The sequence below is a fragment of the Papio anubis genome, chromosome 1, assembly GCF_008728515.1.
Source record: "Papio anubis isolate 15944 chromosome 1, Panubis1.0, whole genome shotgun sequence".
Classification (NCBI taxonomy): domain Eukaryota; kingdom Metazoa; phylum Chordata; class Mammalia; order Primates; family Cercopithecidae; genus Papio; species Papio anubis.
Window position 1 is genome coordinate 34,688,359 of NC_044976.1, and position 17,616 is coordinate 34,705,974.

At 52.9% G+C, this 17,616-nt stretch overlaps 1 protein-coding gene across 13 annotated transcripts; it reads right to left on the reverse strand.

The window, feature by feature from the left end:
* Nucleotides 1-126: 126 nt before the first annotated feature.
* On the reverse strand, nucleotides 127-17,027 carry CSF3R (colony stimulating factor 3 receptor). 13 transcript variants are annotated; one of them, XM_021939479.2, is made up of 18 exons: nucleotides 16,526-16,689; nucleotides 15,215-15,277; nucleotides 13,749-13,842; nucleotides 13,188-13,484; nucleotides 9,467-9,763; nucleotides 7,872-7,995; nucleotides 7,543-7,730; nucleotides 6,633-6,802; nucleotides 6,354-6,507; nucleotides 6,182-6,255; nucleotides 5,532-5,745; nucleotides 3,725-3,913; nucleotides 3,230-3,331; nucleotides 2,155-2,301; nucleotides 1,903-2,043; nucleotides 1,639-1,732; nucleotides 1,311-1,389; nucleotides 127-910 (listed from the first exon to the last, which is right to left on the reverse strand). In XM_021939479.2, the coding sequence occupies exons 4-18, from the start codon at nucleotides 13,249-13,251 to the stop codon at nucleotides 440-442; spliced, it is 2,508 nt and encodes an 835-aa protein (XP_021795171.2). In that variant the 5' UTR covers nucleotides 13,252-13,484; nucleotides 13,749-13,842; nucleotides 15,215-15,277; nucleotides 16,526-16,689; the 3' UTR covers nucleotides 127-439. The 13 variants fall into 13 exon arrangements, with proteins under 13 accessions (XP_021795171.2, XP_021795165.2, XP_021795156.2 ...); XM_021939473.2 differs by having other exon boundaries at nucleotides 1,311-1,392; nucleotides 13,188-13,271; nucleotides 16,526-16,687; XM_021939464.2 differs by having other exon boundaries at nucleotides 1,311-1,392; nucleotides 13,188-13,427; nucleotides 16,526-16,687.
* Between the last annotated feature and the right edge of the window lie 589 nt (nucleotides 17,028-17,616).

The following is a 17,616-nucleotide window of genomic DNA, read 5'->3' on the forward strand; positions in this document are numbered from 1 at the left end:
AGGAAGGAAGGGAGGGGGGAAGGCAGGGGGGGGGGGGGGAAGGAAGGGAGGGAGGGGGGAAGGACCAACTCTGAGAAGTTTCCCCCTGACTGCTGGGCCCTGAAAAATAAATAGCAGAGACTCAGGTACACCCAAGAGTGTCTATAAACAATAACAAAAACTCCAAACCAAAAGCTAGTTTACAGTACTGAAGTTATAGGAAACAAGTACAAAAGGCCATTGGGTGGGGCCGGATGGAGCATGATCTGGTCCTTAAAGTGTGAAGATTGCCTGGGAGGCCCAGCCTATGGAGACTGGCGGGAGAGGGGATGCTGGTGGCTGGAGATGGGGAGAACCTGGGCTGGGGTAGTTTTTAGTCATGGGCTTCTGGACCCTCCCCTCTCCTCCAGCTAGCTCAGGCCTTTAAGAGGCAGGCCCAAGAAGGGAACCCCAGGAAGCCCTAGAAGCTTTCCAGCCCCTCCACCCCATGGACCCGGATCCCCTGCAGGAGGGGGAAGTCGAGCAGTGGCCCAAAGACACAGTCGTCCTCCTGGCTTGGGGCTGGGGTTACCAGGGTCCCCAGGGGGCTGGCCTGGAACCAGAGGTTCTCATAGGACTTGGGGCTGGGGGTGAGGCCCGCCAAGAGGGGCTGAGTGGAGTCGCAGCGGAGATAGTGCCCTGGCCCTGGGCTTGTGGGGCTGCCCAGCAGCTGCCCGTAGAGGACCTGATTGCTGGTGCCGGACTGGGATTGGGGCTGGGCGGAAGCTGCTCTTAGGTCCCCCTGGAGCACGTAGGTCTGGACCAGAGTGGGGAGGCCACAGGTCTCTGAGCTGTCATGGGACTCCCAGGGCAGTGGCTTCTTCTCGTCCTCCTCCAGCACTGTGAGCTTGGTGATGGGTGGCATGCCCAGGCCGGGCAGCTGGAAGGCCTCCTGCACACAAGGATGTGGGGTGAGGGCACGGCTCCTTTCAGATGTCTGCCCCAGCCACCGTCCCTGTCTAGGTCCAGGCAGTTGTGGGGACATTCCTGCTGTTACTGCTGGAACACAAAGGGTTCCACTTGCAAAGCACTGGTATGTTCCTCACACATGCCTGACACATGCCATGCACTGTTCGGGCTCAGCATGGTCAGTTTTTCCATATCACAGGGAGGTGGCTGAGGCTTTGAGATGGACAGAGCTGGGATTCAAACTTGGGTCTGCTTCACTCCAAAGGGAGGGGATGTTGCCGGAAGTGACAGGAAGGCCTGAGTACTTGGCTTCAGAAGATGTCCCTTCACTGAGCCTGGGCTGACATCCCCACCTCATTTCCCTCTCCCTCCTGGATTCTCACCTCTTCCATGATAGTGGGCACCCAGGAGCCCAGGCTGCTGTGAGCTGGGTCTGGGACACTTGGCCAGAGGGGATTCTTCCTGCTGGAGAGGAGGGCAGGGGGAGGCTGGGTCAGACATACCCTCCAATCTTTCCATCCTTTGTCCCACCCATCCCACCTGAAGAGATGCAGCTGCCCTTAGTGCAGAGAGAAGAAGCTGGGGGCTGGGACTCTCAGACATGGGCCCTAAAGTTTGGGAAGGTTGGAAGGGACTTAGATGGGCCCACCTGGACCTGAGGTTCCCTGTGGGTGGGGGAGGCAGGATCTCAGGTCTCTCAAAGGGACTCACCTGGGGCTGCAGCAGAGCCAGGCAGTTCCACAGAGGCAGGAGAGCAAGAGCAGGAGGCCGAACAGGCCCAGGAGGATGTGGAGCTCGGATCCCTCTGCAATGAGGGCAGGGCCAGAAGAAGTTAGAATGCATGTGGGGAAGGCTGGGTCTCCTCCCTCCGACCAGGGGATTCAAAGTCAGTCCCCATGTACTCTCAAAATCAGCATCCTTTGGGTGGGGTACCCTTCCAATAGCCATCTCTGCCCAGTCCTTGTCTCCCCTTACCTGGGATCAAGGTCATCAGGGTGAGGACTGTACCGTTGGTGGCCCCGGCCTGGCTGGCAGCCATGAGGTGAATGTGATACAGACTGGCGGGCTCCAGGCCATGGAGGACAAAGCCACGGGAAGAGGCATTCAGGATGGTGGCTGGGAGGGGTGTACGGTCAGCATAGGCCTGGATGCTGAAGCTGCCTCCATGGCGGCTGAGCACCCCCTCCCGGGCCTTCTGGGGCTGTGGGGAACTGAGGATAGACTCACAGAATGACTGGTTTTGAGCATTGGTCCAGAAGATGGTGTAGTGGGTAAGGGGGCTCTTCCCCAGCTCAGGGGGCTCAGGCAACCACTCCAGCTGTGCCCAGGTCTTGCCAATGTGCTTTAGATGCAGCTCTGGGGCATGGCGGGGGGCTGTGGGAAGAGAGAGGTGCAGGGGCTGAAGGGAGTGGGGCAGAGCAAGAGCCCGATTGGACTTCTTGTAGCTTCTCAGGCACTGTGGGGTGGGTGAGAAAAGAGTCCAAGGGGACTCATGCCCATTTTCCCAGGGATTTAATCCAGATTCCACCTACTGCTAATAAGTATCTAAGCCAGGATTTGAACCTGGCTCTGCTTGACTCTGGAGCCTCACTTTCTGATTTCTACCAGGCCTGATTTCATCTGATTTACTCTCTGATTTCTGCCACTCACTCTCCGAATTTATGCCAGGTCCTCTGTCCAATTTCTTTTGCTTTTGTTTTTGAGACAGGGTCTCGCTCTGTCACCCGGGCTGGAGTACAGTGGTGCCATCTTGGCTCACTACAGCCTCGACCTCCTGGGCTCAAGCAATCCGATCCTCCCACCTCAGCCTCTCAGGTAGCTGGGGTTACAGGCACACACCACTGCACCCAGCTAATTTTTGGTTGACTGGCTGGTTGATTTATTTATTTATTTTTCTGTAGAGACAAGGTTGCCCAGGCTGGTCTCAAACTCTTGAGCTCAGGGGATCTGCCTTCCCTGGCCTCTCAGAGTGTTAGGATTACAGGTGTGAGCCACTGCATCCGGCCCCTCTGTCCAATTTCTGTTACATATAACACCTTATTTTTGTCTGGGAAATGGATTGATTTTTGCCAGGTTTGCTCCTTGAATTGTGCCAACTCTCTACTCAATTTCTATCACAGCACCTGATTTCTGTCCAGCTGTAGGGATCCAGTGTTAAGCCAGGGGATTGGGAGAGATCCTCTCCAGGGCCGGAAGTATGGTAAGAAGGCAATGTTCCCTATACTGCTGATTGCTGGGGACCAGGCAGAGCCTTGGGAGAGAGAGGAGAGGATTCTGGAAAGGGGCCTGATGGTTGACGAACCCATTTCTTGGGAGTAGGCATAGACATGCTGGGAGGGTCCCATGGCGTCCTGGTACAAGGGAGTCACAGTGATCTCATAGAGCTGAAAGGGCCTGATGTTCTCTGTAGAAAGAAAATGAGGTAGGCATTCCTGTTAGGGGCTAACCTGTGCTAATGATCCGGAGCTAGCCTCAGACCTCTAGTCAGGGCTAACCTGGGCTCATGATTCAGGGTTAACCTCTGCAATATCTTCTTTAGATCATTTGATGAAAATTAGGGAAGAAAAGTAGAAGAGAGAGCTAGAAGGGTGGCAGGGTCAGGGCTATAGAAAAAGGATCAGGTTGGACTATAGGAGAACTTCCTGATTATGAGGATATGAAATGAGAACAGTGAAGGATCAAGAAAGGCTGGAGAATCCATGTCTCTTGGGCAGTTCAGGTTGCCCCATGCCTATTGTCAGACAAGCACTGCCTCCCTTTGTCCCTGGCCCTGCCCAACTTTCCAGGCCAGCCTTACCCTGCAGCAGAAACCCCGTGGCGCTCCCGTTCTGTTCCATCCTCCAGGTCTTGTTGCTATTGCTCGTGCTGGGGGGGCTTAGGCCCCACTCAATCACATAGCCCCGAGGCCATGGACTGGGGGGCTCCCAGCCCACCCAGAGGCTGTGAGGGTCTCGGGCCATGGCATGGAGTCTGGTCAGGGCTGGGCCTGGAGACGGTGGGAAATGGTGGAATGAAGGTGAAAAGAATGCAGGCCCTGGAGCCAGAAGCCTGGGTTCAAATCCTGGCTTTGCTACTTACAGGCTGGGTGACCTTTGGTAGGTCAGCATCTGAGCCTCAGTTTCCTCATCTGTAAAGTGGAAATGATGATAAAAGTTCCTACCTCATAGGGTCTCAGTGCAGATTAAATGACTTGATGCACAAAACAAGCCCGGCATAGTGCCTGGCACAGAGTAGTTCTTGTTAGTGATAATAGCTAACACTCTATGGTTCTTGGTATGTATCAGGCATAGTCCTTGATATATTTTATTTTAGTTTACTTTTTACTTTACCTTACTTTATTCTTTTCTATTTTATTTTATTTTTATGTGGAGACTTGCTCTGTCACCCAAGCTGAAGTGCAGTGGCGCCATCTTGGCCCATTGCAACCTCTGCCTCCCGGGTTCAAGTGATTCTCCTGCCTCAGCCTCCCAAGTAGCTGAGATTATAGGCAACCGCCACCATGCCTGGCTAATTTTTGTGTTTTTAGTAGAGATGGGGTTTCACTATGTTGGCCAGGCTGGTCTTGACCTCCTGACCTCAGGTGATCTGCCTGCCTCAGCCTCCCAAAGTGCTGGGATTACAGGCATGAGCCACTGTACTGGATTCCTTGATATATTTTAATTCACTGAGTCCTCTAATAGTTATACCCAGGAAGTACTACTTTTGTTCCCATTTTATTAATGAGAAAACTGAGAGACACAGAGAAGTTAAGAAACTTATCTAAGATCACACAGCTAGTAAGTGGGAATATTAGCTATGATTATTGTTATTGTGATTATTCGTCCCACCTGGTGAGGACCCATGTTTAGGGAAAGCAATGGGTGGTGGCAGCTGATCTCCTGAGAATGAGCAATGAACTCATAGACCATGTTCCAGGTGGAAAAGCCTAGGGCTTTCTCTCTTGGCTTTCTTGGCAGAATGGGCTGTGTGTGTGTGTGTGTGAGAGAGAGAGAGAGAGAGAGCGCGCTTAACCTGGTTCTGGCTAATGATAATAACAACAGCGGACACATGCAGAGCAGTTACTTTGTGCCAGGTACTTGTCTTAACTCATGTACACCCCACAGCACCCCTCAGTAGGCGCTGTTATCGTCGCCATCTGCTGGATGTGTAAACAGAGGCTGGGGACGGGATGTAACTTGCTCAGGTCACACTGTTAGCAAGTGATAGGACTAGATTTTTTTTTTTTTTTTTTTTTGAGATGGAGTCTCCCTCTGTTGCCCAGGCTAGAGTGCAATGGTGCAATCTCAGCTTGTTGCAACCTCCACCTCCCAGGTTCAAGCAATTCTCCTGCCTCAGCCTCCCTAGTAGCTGGGATTACAGGTGCCCGCCACCATGCCTGGCTAATTTTTGTATTTTTAGTAGAGATGGGGGTTTCACCATGTTGGCCAGGCTGGTCTTGAACTCCTGACCTCAGATGATCTGCCCACCTCGGCCTCCCAAAGTGCTGGGATTATAGGTGTGAGCCACCACCCCCAGCTAAGGGGACTAGATTTGAACCCAGGCAGTCTAGCCTTCGAATTGATGCGCTTGACCTCTGTGTTCTTCTGGCTCCCAGCCCCCTTTACCTCTGCTCTCTGAGAAGACCACCGGGGTGGGACAGGAGGTCCCGGCTGAGTTATAGGCCACAAGGGCCACCTCCTGGGCTTCTGAAGGCAGGGGGAAGGTGCAGCTGAGCTCTGTGGTGTTGCAGAGGGGCAGGATGGCCCCAGCCTGGCCTGAGGGTCTCCAAGAAACCACATAACCTTGGATCTGTCCGCTGTCTTCCTCCAGGGGCACTGGCTGTGGGGCACAGGAGGAAAAAGGGAAGGGGATGTGCAGTTCATCTTGAGTCGAGGAGAGCCTCTAGGTGGGGTGGATGGATCGTACGAACGGAGCCTCCCCAGGCTGGGGCCAGGCTTCTCATCCCCCTCCCCTTTTCCCTCTGTCCCCTTGTGCTAGGTTCTAGGAAGGAGGGCAGGAAGAAACCAGAGGGCAGGAAGAAACAAGTCGGTGCACACAGCAGGCTCTTAACTATTCACTGAAGTACCCTGTGACCTGCGTTGTAGTCTCTCCAAAAGCTAACTCAGCTCCCTAGGCACATGCAAATTGCATGCAAATCACATATAAATGCATCCACGCCTCCCAGACCTGTTGCAGTCCTAAGCCTCGGTTTGCAGGGGCCTGTTTGGATTGGAGGAGGTGTTGAGGTGGAGGGATGGCCTTCAGAGGGAGTCACCTTCCAGAACAGCTGCACTGTCCTGGGGTCCAGCTGCCTCTGCCGCCACCATGTGTTCAGTCTGACAGCGGGGGCTGTGGATGGAACAAGAAGAGGGGGTGCCAGTTGGGGAAGGCCGTGGAGCCTGGACTGGATACTAATGGCTGCTGCCAGCCTCTCATCACCTCCTTACCCCGTTCAGTAGTTCTCAGCTCCAGGCTGGGACTCCAGTTGCTCCAGTGGCCAGGCAGAGGCCAGCGGATGCAGCGTATCTGCAGGGTGTAGGCTGTGGCTGGGAGGAGCCCACAGAGCTCATACTGAAGGGCCTCCAACGGCAGGGGGCCCACCTGGTTGGGGGTGGACATGACCCTGAGCCTTGGATCGCTGGGTCATTCTAGGGCCAGCTCAAGCCCAACTTACCCTACCCCTTGCCCCCACCACCTCAGGCTCTCCAGGTTGCCCTCTGCCTCACCAGTGCCCAGCTGGCTTCTCCACTCTGTGGCTTATGGCGCAGCTCACACTTCTGATTTATGTGCAGGGCTGGCTGCCATGGCTCCCAGCACAACTGTAGGCAGCCTGCCTGGGGAGGGGCCGCTTCAGGGCTGGGGTCCATGGTCCGCAGCATGGGGGGCTCCAGTTTCACTGCAAGGAGTGGGACTGTCAGAAAGTCTCCCTGCCCCACCCTAGAGGGCTCTGCTTTAGCTCCCTCTTGTCTCCCTGTCTGCGGTTCACCATCTGTCCACGTTGCTAATGGCCGGTTTCTGTGGTTCCTCTTTCTGTGTCTTTGTTTCTCTCTAGGTGTCTGTTATCTGCTCTTGCCCCAGGGCCTTTGCACTGATTGTTACTTCTGCTTGAAATGTTTTCCCTCCAGATATCCAGGGCTTGCTCCCTCATTTCCTTCAAGGATCTGCTCAATTGTCACCCTCTTAGTGAGGCCTTTATTGACAAACCTATTGAAATAGCCAGTGCTCCCCTTCCCCTTTCTCTCTATGCCCTTCCCCTCCTTTAATTTCTCCTTTTTGCTTATTGCCATCTGAAATTCTATCTTATTTTTTCCCCCACTGGAATCTAACATTCTGAGGGCAGGATTTTTGATGCTTTGTATCCCCAGTACCTAGGGCAGTGCCTAACACGTAGTAGGTGCTTTAGCTGAAAGCATGACTGAATGTGCCTCCTTGCCTCTGTGTCTCTTCCTGTCTCTGGGTCTGTGTCACCATTTCTCTGTCTCCAGCTGCACCTCTCTTTGTCTCCGTCCCTCTCCTCTGCCTCTGTCTCTAGGTCTTCCAGTGTCTTCTTGTCTGTTGCTGGTTCTGTGTTTCCCTCTCCCTTCCTCTCAGTGTCTGCCCATTTTGGGGACCCCCTCCCTCCCCTGCATCACCCACCGACGTCCATGGGCTCAAGGCACAGTTGTGGGGACATGCTGGTCCCCAGCGCATTCTCCGCCTGCACCCAGATGCCCATATTCTGGTACAACAGCAGGTGTCTGCGTGGGATGGAGCAGTGGCTCTGCCTGTCTTCGGGCACGCAGTCCATGATGGAATCCCCTTGGGTCTGACAGTTGCCCCGGCTCCTGCCAATAGTCCAGGCTTGGGTGCCAAGCAGAGGAAGAAAGCAAGGCTCCCTTCTCCCTCCCAGAGGCATGCCCAACATCCTACCCATGCCCCACCCCAGAATCCAAAGGGAGGGGACCAGGGTGGGGGCCCCTCCTCACTTGAAGCTCTTCAGAGTGAAGCTGGTGGGTAGGTGGGTCTCAGGTCCTGGCTCCCACTGGCAGATGAGGCTGCTGGTTGTGAGGTTCATGAGGCAGGAGAGGTTGCGGGGTACAGCTGGAGGGTCTGCATGTGGGTGGGAAGAGTGTGAGGGCTTTGGGTGGGACCACTGAGAAAGCGCCCTCTGGGACTAGCTAGCCATGTTGCCTTGCCCTGGCTTGGTTCCTCTGTTGTCACCTTGTCTGCTCCCCGTCTCCAGGCAGAGTGGCTCTGGAAGGGCAGCCCTGGGGGAAGCTAAGTTGCAGGCATGCACAGGGGCAAGCCTCACAGACCCCCAGCAGCCCAGTGGTGGCCCACTTCCAAGTCCCCCAACTCCAGACCCTTTGTCAGTGACAGTGTAGTGTTTGGGTTTTCATCCTGGTCCTGCCATTCATTAGCCCTGTGATCTTGAAGTTATTTAACTGCTCTGTGCCTCAGCATCCTCATCTCTAAAATGGGGATAATGGTAAAATCCCACCCCCTAGCATTATCATGAGGGCTAAATGACTCACTCTACATGAAGTGCTCAGAACAGTGCCTGACATACAGGAAATGCTACATAAGTTTTAGCAGTGGCCATTACTGATGCTTTTTTTTTTTGAGACAGAGTCTCACTCTGTGGCCCAGGCTGGAGTGCAGTGGCACGATCTTGGCTCGCTTGGCTAATTTTTGTATTTTTAATAGAGACGGGGTTTTTACACGTTGGCCTGGCTGGTCTCAAACTCCTGACCTCAAATGATCCACCCACCACAGGCTCCCAAAGTGCTGGGATTACAGGTGTGAGCCACTGTGCCCGGCCCGTTACTGATTCTCAAACAAGAACCTTGGTCTTTGTTTTTTCCTTATGCCTCAACTTGGCACAAACTCCATCTTGCTCAGTTTGAAAGGAAGTTTGAAACTGGGGTGGGGGAGAAGCCCGGGACAAGCCCAGCTGGTAGAGAATGTTCTCCCTGGAGACACCCTCTGATGGCTGAGGACTTGCGCTATGTAGAGTAGTGGTCACCACACTGGCTTTAAAGCCACGCTGCCTCCATCCTTATTAATGTGTGACAAGGGCAAGTCATGTACCTTCCCTGACCCTCAGTTTCCTCATCTGCAAAGTGAGGCTACACAGTAGTACCAACTTGTACTACTGTTACCTGATACCATGCCCATAAAGTGCTTATTAGATAAGAGCTCAATAGGTAGTATTCTTTTGTTTTTTGAGACCAATTTTCGCTTTTGTTGCCCAGGCTGGAGTGCAGTGGCGTGATCTCGGCTCATTGCAACCTCCGCTTCCTGGGTTCGAGCAATTCTCCTGCCTCAGCCTCCCGAGTAGCTGGGATTACAGGCGCCCGCCACCACGCCCAGCTAATTTTTTGTATTTTTAGTGGAGACAGGGTTTCGCCATGTTGGCCAGGCTGGTCACGAACTCCTGACCTCAGGTGATCCGCCCGCCTTGGCCTTCCAAAGTGCTGGGATTACAGGCGTGAGCCACCGTGCCCGGCCGGTAATATTCTTATTAGTATTGGCAGGAGGGTGTTGGAGGCAGAGTAGTTGAATGGCTGGAGGGACTTACAGCCTGCGCGCAGCTCAACCTGGTCCAGGATCTGCAGGCTGTTGCCCCAGTTCAGGCAGCAGGAGAGAAAGGCCCGAGTGTGGTTGAGGTGGGGCAGGGTGATGGTAGATTGCTGGCTCCCATCAGACAGACGCTGCTGCCTGCCCCCGGGCTGAAGCTCTGCTCCCAGTCTCCACAGAATCTGTGGCTCCAGGTCCAGATGGCTGCAGTTCTGCTTGATGATGCAGGAGGCTGTGATGGGATCCCCCAGGTGGACGATGGGGGCTGAGACGCTGATGTGCCCGCACTCCTCCAGACCTGGGGTGGAAGAGAATGGGCCAGGAACGACTCCTCTGCCTAGCAGAGCTGGGCTATAATCTAGGCCTTTGTACTCCTAGACTCAGGGCCCTCACCTTCCTGTCTCACCCTTCAAGACATGGGGGCTGGAAATAGAAGGATGTGAACGGAGACTTCGAGAGGCTACGGAGGTAAGACAGAGATAGTGATGTGCCGCTAACTGTTTATCAGCCAGCTTGGCAGAGAAAAGCAGACACTGGTTTGTCGCGTGTGCCTTTCCGTGGTGTAAATACTCTCACCGTAGCTGATTTCAGCCTACTGAAGTGACATCATTGATCGGGGAGTTGGGAAGAGATGTTCCCAATTAGTGTTTGCAAGCCAGCACCAGCACACCACCAGATGGAGACTGTTAACTCCCCAATGCCCTCCCCAAGGATGGTGCAAGCAGTGATTAGAGTGATAAGAACCCATAACCACAGCAATCTTTTCACAATTGAAATCTGATTCTGCTACCCCATCTCCATCGCAGCACTTCAATGGCACATTATTGCTCTGAAAGGCAGTATGGTGTGATGGATGAGTGTGGATGTTAGGACTAGACTGCCTCGGTTTAAATTCTGGTTCTGTTGCTTATTAATTACATGATCCTGGTATATTTCTGAGATTTTCTGTGCCTCAGTTTTCTCGTCTGTAAAATGGGGATAAAAATCGTTCCTACCTTAGTGTTGCTGGAAGGATTACATGCGATAACATATGGAAGGCATTTAGAGCAGTGTCTGGCATGTGAGTATGTGCTGCCATCATTAGGACAGACTCAAATCCTTGACATAGCTCTTGTGGCCTGGCCCCTGCCTGACCCTCTCAGTTCCAGCTTATACCGGTTTCTCAGCTCCAGCCATTCTGGCTCATTCTTGCTATTCTTTGAAAACTCCATAATCTTTCTAATCTCTGGATCTTTGCACCTGCTGGTTTTTTTTTTTTTTTTTTTTTGTTGTTGTTGTTGTTTTGTTTTGGTTTTCTTTTTCTTTTTTTTCTTCAAGGTCTTGCTTTGTCACTCAGGCTGGAGTGAAGTGGCACGATCATGGCTCACTGCACCCTTGACCTCCTAGGCTCAAGTGATTCTCCCACCTCAGCCTCCTGAGTAGCTGGGACTACAGGTTCATGCCAGCATACCTTGCTAATTTTTGGATTTTTTGTGTGTGTGTGTAGAGATGAGGTTTCACTATGTTGGCCAGGCTAATCTTGAACTCCTGGGCTTAAGCAGTCCTCCTGCCTCAGCCTCCCAAAGTGCTGGGACTACAGATGTGAGCCTCTGTGCCCAGCCTGCTGTTCTTTTTGGAGGGACTCTTCTTTCTCTCTCCCACCTCTGTTTCACCTGGTTAACGCTTAGGCATCTTGAAGAAACCAGGCCAGGCACTAACGAACTGGAGGAGGCCAAGGTCCCTATGCTTCCTCAAAGCTCTTATTATCCTTCATAATTATAGAGTCTTATGATTATTTACTTATCTGTCACTCCAGCTAGACTATAAATTCGGTGAGGCCAGCAGACCTTGGCTGTTTGCTTATTACTGTATTCCCAGTGCCTAGTACAGAGTAGGACCTTGGTGAATATTTATTATCTTGAGATGGAGTTTTGCTCTGTCACCCAGGCTGGAGTTCAGTGGCGCAATCTCAGCTCACTGCAACCTCTGCCTCCCAGGTTCAAGCGATTCTCCTGCCTCAGCTTCCCGAGTAGCTGGGGCTACAGGCACGCACCACCATGCCTGGCTAATTTTTTTTTTGTATTTTTAGTAGAGACGGGGTTTCACCATGCTGGCCAGGCTGGTCTCGATCTCATGACCTCGTGATCCACCCGCCTCAGCCTCCCAAAGTGCTGGAATTACAGGCGTGAGTCACCGCACCCGGTTGATGAATATTTTTTTGATAAATAAATGAACAAATAAACATACACTTTGCCTGCAATGCTTTCTGTCCTCTCTCAGGTTTTCTTAGGCCCGTTTTACTGATGGGGATGCGAAGACCCTAAGAGGAGAAGCAGTTTGCCCAGGGTCACAGAGCAAGTTCATGATTCTCACAAAGGGCTTCTACTGCTTCACAGACTCAGGATTTCAGGCTGGAAGGAACTTTACCAGGTCATTTGCTTCAAAACTCTACCTGATGCTCTGCCCTCTACAGCAGAGCTTGAGTGGCCTAGTTTTGTATGGCCTAACAACTAAGAATGTTCCTTACATTTTTAAAGAGTTAAAAACAAACAAAACAAAAACCAAATAAAAACATGCAAAAGGCCTGGGTGCGGTGGCTCACGCCTGTAATCCCAGCACTTTGGGAGGCCGAGGTGGGCGGATCACCTGAGGTCAGGAGTTTGAGACCAGCCTGGCCAACATGGTGAAACCCTGTCTCTACTAAAAATACAAAAATAAGCCGGGCCTGGTGGCAGGCGCCTGTAATCCCAGCTATTCGGGAGGCTGAGGCAGGAGAATCGCTTGAACCCGGCAGGCTGAGGTTGCAGTGAGCCGAGATTGCGCTACTGTACTTCAGCCTGGGCAACAGAGTGAGACTCCATCTCAAAAAAACAAAACAAAAAAAACCCTGAAAAAACAAAAACATGCAATAGGCAGGGCATGGCGGCTCATGCTTATAATCCCCATACTTTGGGAGGTCAGGGCAGGTGGATTACTGGAACCCAGGAGTTCGAGACCAGCATGGCAAAACTACATCTCTACAAAAAATACAAAAAAAATTAGCTGGGTGGTGGCATGCCCTGTACTACCTTGGAGGCTGAGGCAGGAGAATCACTTGAGCCCAGGAGGTTGAGGCTGCAGTGAGCTGTGATTGTGCCACTGCACTCCAGCCTAGGCAACAGAGGCAGACCCTGTCTCAAAAACAAACAAACAAACAAGGAACAGAGACAGTATGTGACCTGCAAAGCCTAAACATTACTGTCAGACAAAGTTTGCCAACCCCTGCTGCACAGCATCTTTGTCAATCCTGGCTTCAGCTTGCATACCCCTGGGGATGAGAAGTTCTCTACCTCTCAAGACAGAGTTTCCATAGTTGGTAACCAAGCTCTGCCTGGGCTTCTTTATTTCAGGATGAAACCTGTCCCCTTGTAGCTTCCGTCCTGATCCCTTTGCTGCCCACCAAGGCTACATAGGACCCATGGGTTCCTTCTGACCGCTTGGTAGAGATTTGTGGACAAGATCTGCGCCCCACTGGCCTTTTCCAGGATGACCAGCCCAGGTCATCTCACCATTCCTCTTGGGTGGTGGTTTGCCTGTGGAAGTCTGTGGGTGGGATGCCAGCTACCCCATATCTGTGGCTCAGTCTTGAGTCTTTTGGGATTCTCTGGGAATCCCAGTAGCCATGTGGCAGTGCAAGAAAATTCCCAGTATCTCTCCTTGTAACTTCCCCTCCCCACTGCACCCTCATCCTTGGCCATACTCACTTCCGGGGAGCAGCAGGATGATCAGGGCAGCCCAAGTCAGGCTGCAGGTTCTCAGCCTTGCCATAGTGCCAACTTGATGTTCACCTGGAGGCAGGAGGTTTGTTTAAGACCATGGGCTTTGGAGTCAGAGCTGATCTTAATCCTTGTCTGTCACTGTGCAGCTTTGACTAGGTTGCTTGACTTCTCTGAGCCTTATTTTCTTTGCAAAATGGAAGTAACAGCAGCCTATACTTCATGGGACTTTGGGAGGAAGACACAAAATGATGCAAGTCAAGGGCTTTGCACAGCGCCTGGAACCTAGGAAATGACAGTGACAGCCACTGTTACTATACTTGCCTTCCAGGAAAGAGCAGGGAAAGGAGCAGTGAGGAACAGCATTCTTCACCCTTCCCAGCTATCTAAGCCGGGCTCCCCTCAGAGAGCAGAACCTGAGATGAGGAATTGCATGCTGGTGGTTTATTTTGAGAAGATCCTAGCAGCAGATAAGGAGAGGATGAAGTGGGGAGAATGAAACAGGGACAGAGAGAAAGCCAACACAAGGTTACATCATATGTTGGTCACCTCTATGGACAACTGGGGCTCTATCCTGCTGGAACCTTCCCAAGAGCCATGTAGAACACTTCTCAGAGCTGTCCACCGGAGGGTCAATTTATCCCTTGGATGGGAGGGAAGACGGGAAGATTTACCCACTGACTCCTGCCCCCCATTGGTCAAGGGATGCCTCTTGGGGTGTTCACTCCCTGGCACATCCAGGTTGGGCATGCATGAGTACTAGGCAGGTTCTCCTGGGGAAGCCATGCCAGTGTTGTCAGGCACACTCCCTGGATGAAAGGGAGAGCTCTATGGAGCAGCTGAGGCAAGGGGCTGTCAGGTTACACCTGCAGGAAGCTGGCTGCCTCAGACATGTGGGCTGAGAGAATATCAAGTGGGGCACCCGAGGGGTCCAGTATGCCCCCACTTCTGGGCACAGACCTCTGGTGGCCTTCTGGGGTCAGGCATCATATGGTCGCGGCCATAGCACCTGGATGGAGGGTGCCTTGGCTCCAGTCTTAGGAAGTATGCAGAGGTTTCTACCACTTGGATGGGTATCCAGCCTCATCTTCGCCCTGCTCCCATTGGGGTCTTGGGGCCAACACCTGATCCTCCAGCACGAGTTGGTGCTCTTGGTGGCAGATCAGTGGGAATTGCTGGTCAGCTTGCATGTACATATCTGGACACATACATGCAGGTGGTGTCCCAGCAGGTCCCTCGTGCTCAGCAGGGAGAAAGGTAGGAGAATCCTTTTCTCTCCCTCCCAGACAGAGGTGTGGATAAGAACTGCCCAGATACCAAGGCTGTTCTTGCTCTCAGGGCCCTTACCCAAACCCCCAGTCTATTCGTGTATAGTGCAGTATCAGAATACCCAGTGACTGCTAGCCTGTAAGTCTCCTTTGTGCAAATCAGAAAGAAAACACCCCATCCTCGGGACAGATGCAGCACCACACTAGGACCTGGCAACTAGGGAACAGCCTGGATTTCGGCTCTAGTTACTCCTCAGTTTTGTGCAGTGCGAAACCTGCACAGCTATCCCGAGCATCTGTCTACCCATTGGTGGTTGGTAACCTTCTTACTACAGCATACCAGTTTGATTATCCATCCCCCTCAACACTGGTCGGGGAAGATTTAGCCTCCAAGGCCCAGATTTTGGGACACTGGTTTTCATCTCTATGTGCTTTTGATCATATCCCAGCCCTGTTGCCCTAGCCAGGGTCAGCTTCAGGCCTAGCCTGTGCCCTGTGCAGTACCACCATATCCACCCCCACTGGCTCCTGTCCAGAGTAGACAACCTAACCCCAAGAGGCCCCGGCATCCTCCCCCTGCTTGGCCTCAGTCCCTGGTCCTCCACTGCAGCCCTAGACATCCCCCAGCCTGGTTGAGCGGGCCTAGGGCCTGTTCAGTCTCCCTCTCTGGGGGGCCGATATACAGAGAGCTTTGGAGCCCAGCTCAGACTCAGGTCACCTGACTTGATCTCCAGCTCTGCCACTTACCAGCTGCTTTGTGACCTTGGACAAGTTACTTCACCTTTCCGAGCCGAGCCTCAGTTTCCCCATCTGTGGAAAAGAAAGAACATTAGCACTCACTCCTCAGGGTTGTTGTGAGGATGAAATGAGATGATTATGGTAAAGGCACTTAGGACTGTGCCTGGCATGGAGTTGGCACTCAGCAACCGTAGGTTATTTTCACGAGCCGTAAAACGGGTCAGCAGCTCATGGAATCCAGCACAGTTCAGTTCTCACCTCACCCCTGCCTTCCTCACAGCCTGCGTGGTCACACTTCCCAGGACTGCCACCTTGCTTTTGTCTGTGCCACACTGCACACAGTTCCAAAGCCCCATTTCTGGATCCCCTCTTCCTAGCTCACTGGCTCCTTGGCCCTCCCATCACTAGCCATCTCCGCTGGGCCCTGCAAGTGCTCGCTCCCGCGGCTCAGCACACCTTGATGCCTCCTGGGCTGGCTGCTCTCACATCCCCTCCTTCTGTTTCTCCCTCATCACACTCAACCCTCTCCCCTCACACTCTCTTCCCCAGTTCACACCCCTGGCCCCCTTGCTGTTTCTATTCTCACTGTGGGAAGGGTGGGGAGGGAGGAGGGGGCTGGGAATAAACAGAGGGGAGAGGCCCTTCCAGATGTGCTGCAGATAGAGAAAAAGAGAGAGAGAGATACAAAGAGTGGCAGAGTGAGGAGGTGACTGAAATCCGCACAGACCAAAATGACAGAGACCCACCAAGAGGACGACTGAGGCCAGAGAGGTGTCGAGAGACACAGAAAAAGGGCCTGATGTACACTGACCCAGAGAGTAGGGGGCACTCGGAGGCCCGGAGCCCAGGAGGCGGTCTGTTACCAAGAGTTTAAGATTCAAGAGATAGCAGGAAATATGCGAGACAGAGAAACTCAGAGAAATAACAAGCCAGAGAGAAGCTGAGGAGGAAAGATGGAAACAGAGAGTGAAATAGAGACCCAGACGGGGAGGGGTTGCGCGGCTGGAACTCAGACACACACGTCCTGAGAGGCAGAGGCATGGGGAGGGGAGAATGATTATGCCTGTCCCCAGCCCAGCTCAGTGTCCCCAAGGAGCTACTTGGCTGTGAGTGACTTCCCTGGTGCAATACCCCCCAAAGTAGGGGCATCCTGTGAAAAGAGACTCACTGTCCAGGGCTGGGGTTCCAAAGGACGAATCCTTGGCCCCAGGCCTAGGACCCCGGACATGAACACTTGGCAGAGCTGCGGGGAGTGGCCCCAGGATTCCAGCTCTCCATCAAGCCCAAGGCTTAGCCCCTCTGTAGGGATCCCCTACTCACGTTGGAGCCTCTGGCCCGGACCCTGCTTGATCTCCTTGGTCTCTCTTCTCCTCGTCAAAAGAAGTTCCTGAAACCAGCTGCAGTCCAGCTTCTCTCCCCGAGCTCTGTCGTTAATGGCTCGGCCTCTGACAGGCCCGGGGGCTGGGGATTGCAACACCTTCCGAGCCTCCCTCCTACCCTCCCTTGCGCCTTCGAGGGCACAGGCAGCCCCTTCCTCCCAGGAAGGAGCCTGTGAGGGAAGCTGGTGAGGCCCGGGCAGCCTTCCTGCCTTGGGGGTCTTAAAGGGCTGGGGAATGTGGCAACGATGTCCCCCTCCCCTGCCTCCGGATTTCCTGAGCTCGAAGCTTTGAGGCTGGGCAGGGCCCAGGCTCCCACCTGGCTGGGTTCCATCCCTATGCCCCCTAGCCTGGGGGAGCATCACTTGGAAGCAGACCCTGCCTGGAAGGCTCAGCCGGCCCCAAGCCTCTTTTCAGCTCTAGCCTTGGGGCCCACGTCTTCACAGTACTCAGAAGGGTGTGTTCCAGGTTCCAGGGAATTTTATAACCCAATACTCACTGCTCTCCTCTTCATTATGTATTCTGCACATTGCCCATAGACCAGGCAGATGGAGAAACAGGAATTCTGGGGGCAGGACAGAAGGATGTCTTGGTGAGGCACGGGGTCCTCATATGTTCACTAAAAATTAATAATGTTTACCCACAATGGTTCTGCAACACTGAATATTTTGTAATTGAGTGAAATAGACTACATTTTATGTCTTTTATTGGTCTGTATTCATGATTCCTCTGCAACTACAAACCATTTTCCTTGCATTTTCTGAGAAAGGTTCAAACTGCTCATAGTTTATTGGATTCATAACCCAAAAAAGGTTAGGTACCAATAGACCAGCAGACTGTCCTTAACATATAATCATTTTTAGGCGTCTGGGTCTGGTGTGATGCTGCAGACCAGGGCTGCAGTTCTAGTTCCAGGTCAAATGACCTGACCGCTGGCTGCAACCCTCCCAAGATACCCCACAGGCTCTGCTCACTCAGTGAGTCCCGTGGACTGTCTTCTTTCAAAATATAACCAGAATCCTGGGTATTCACTGT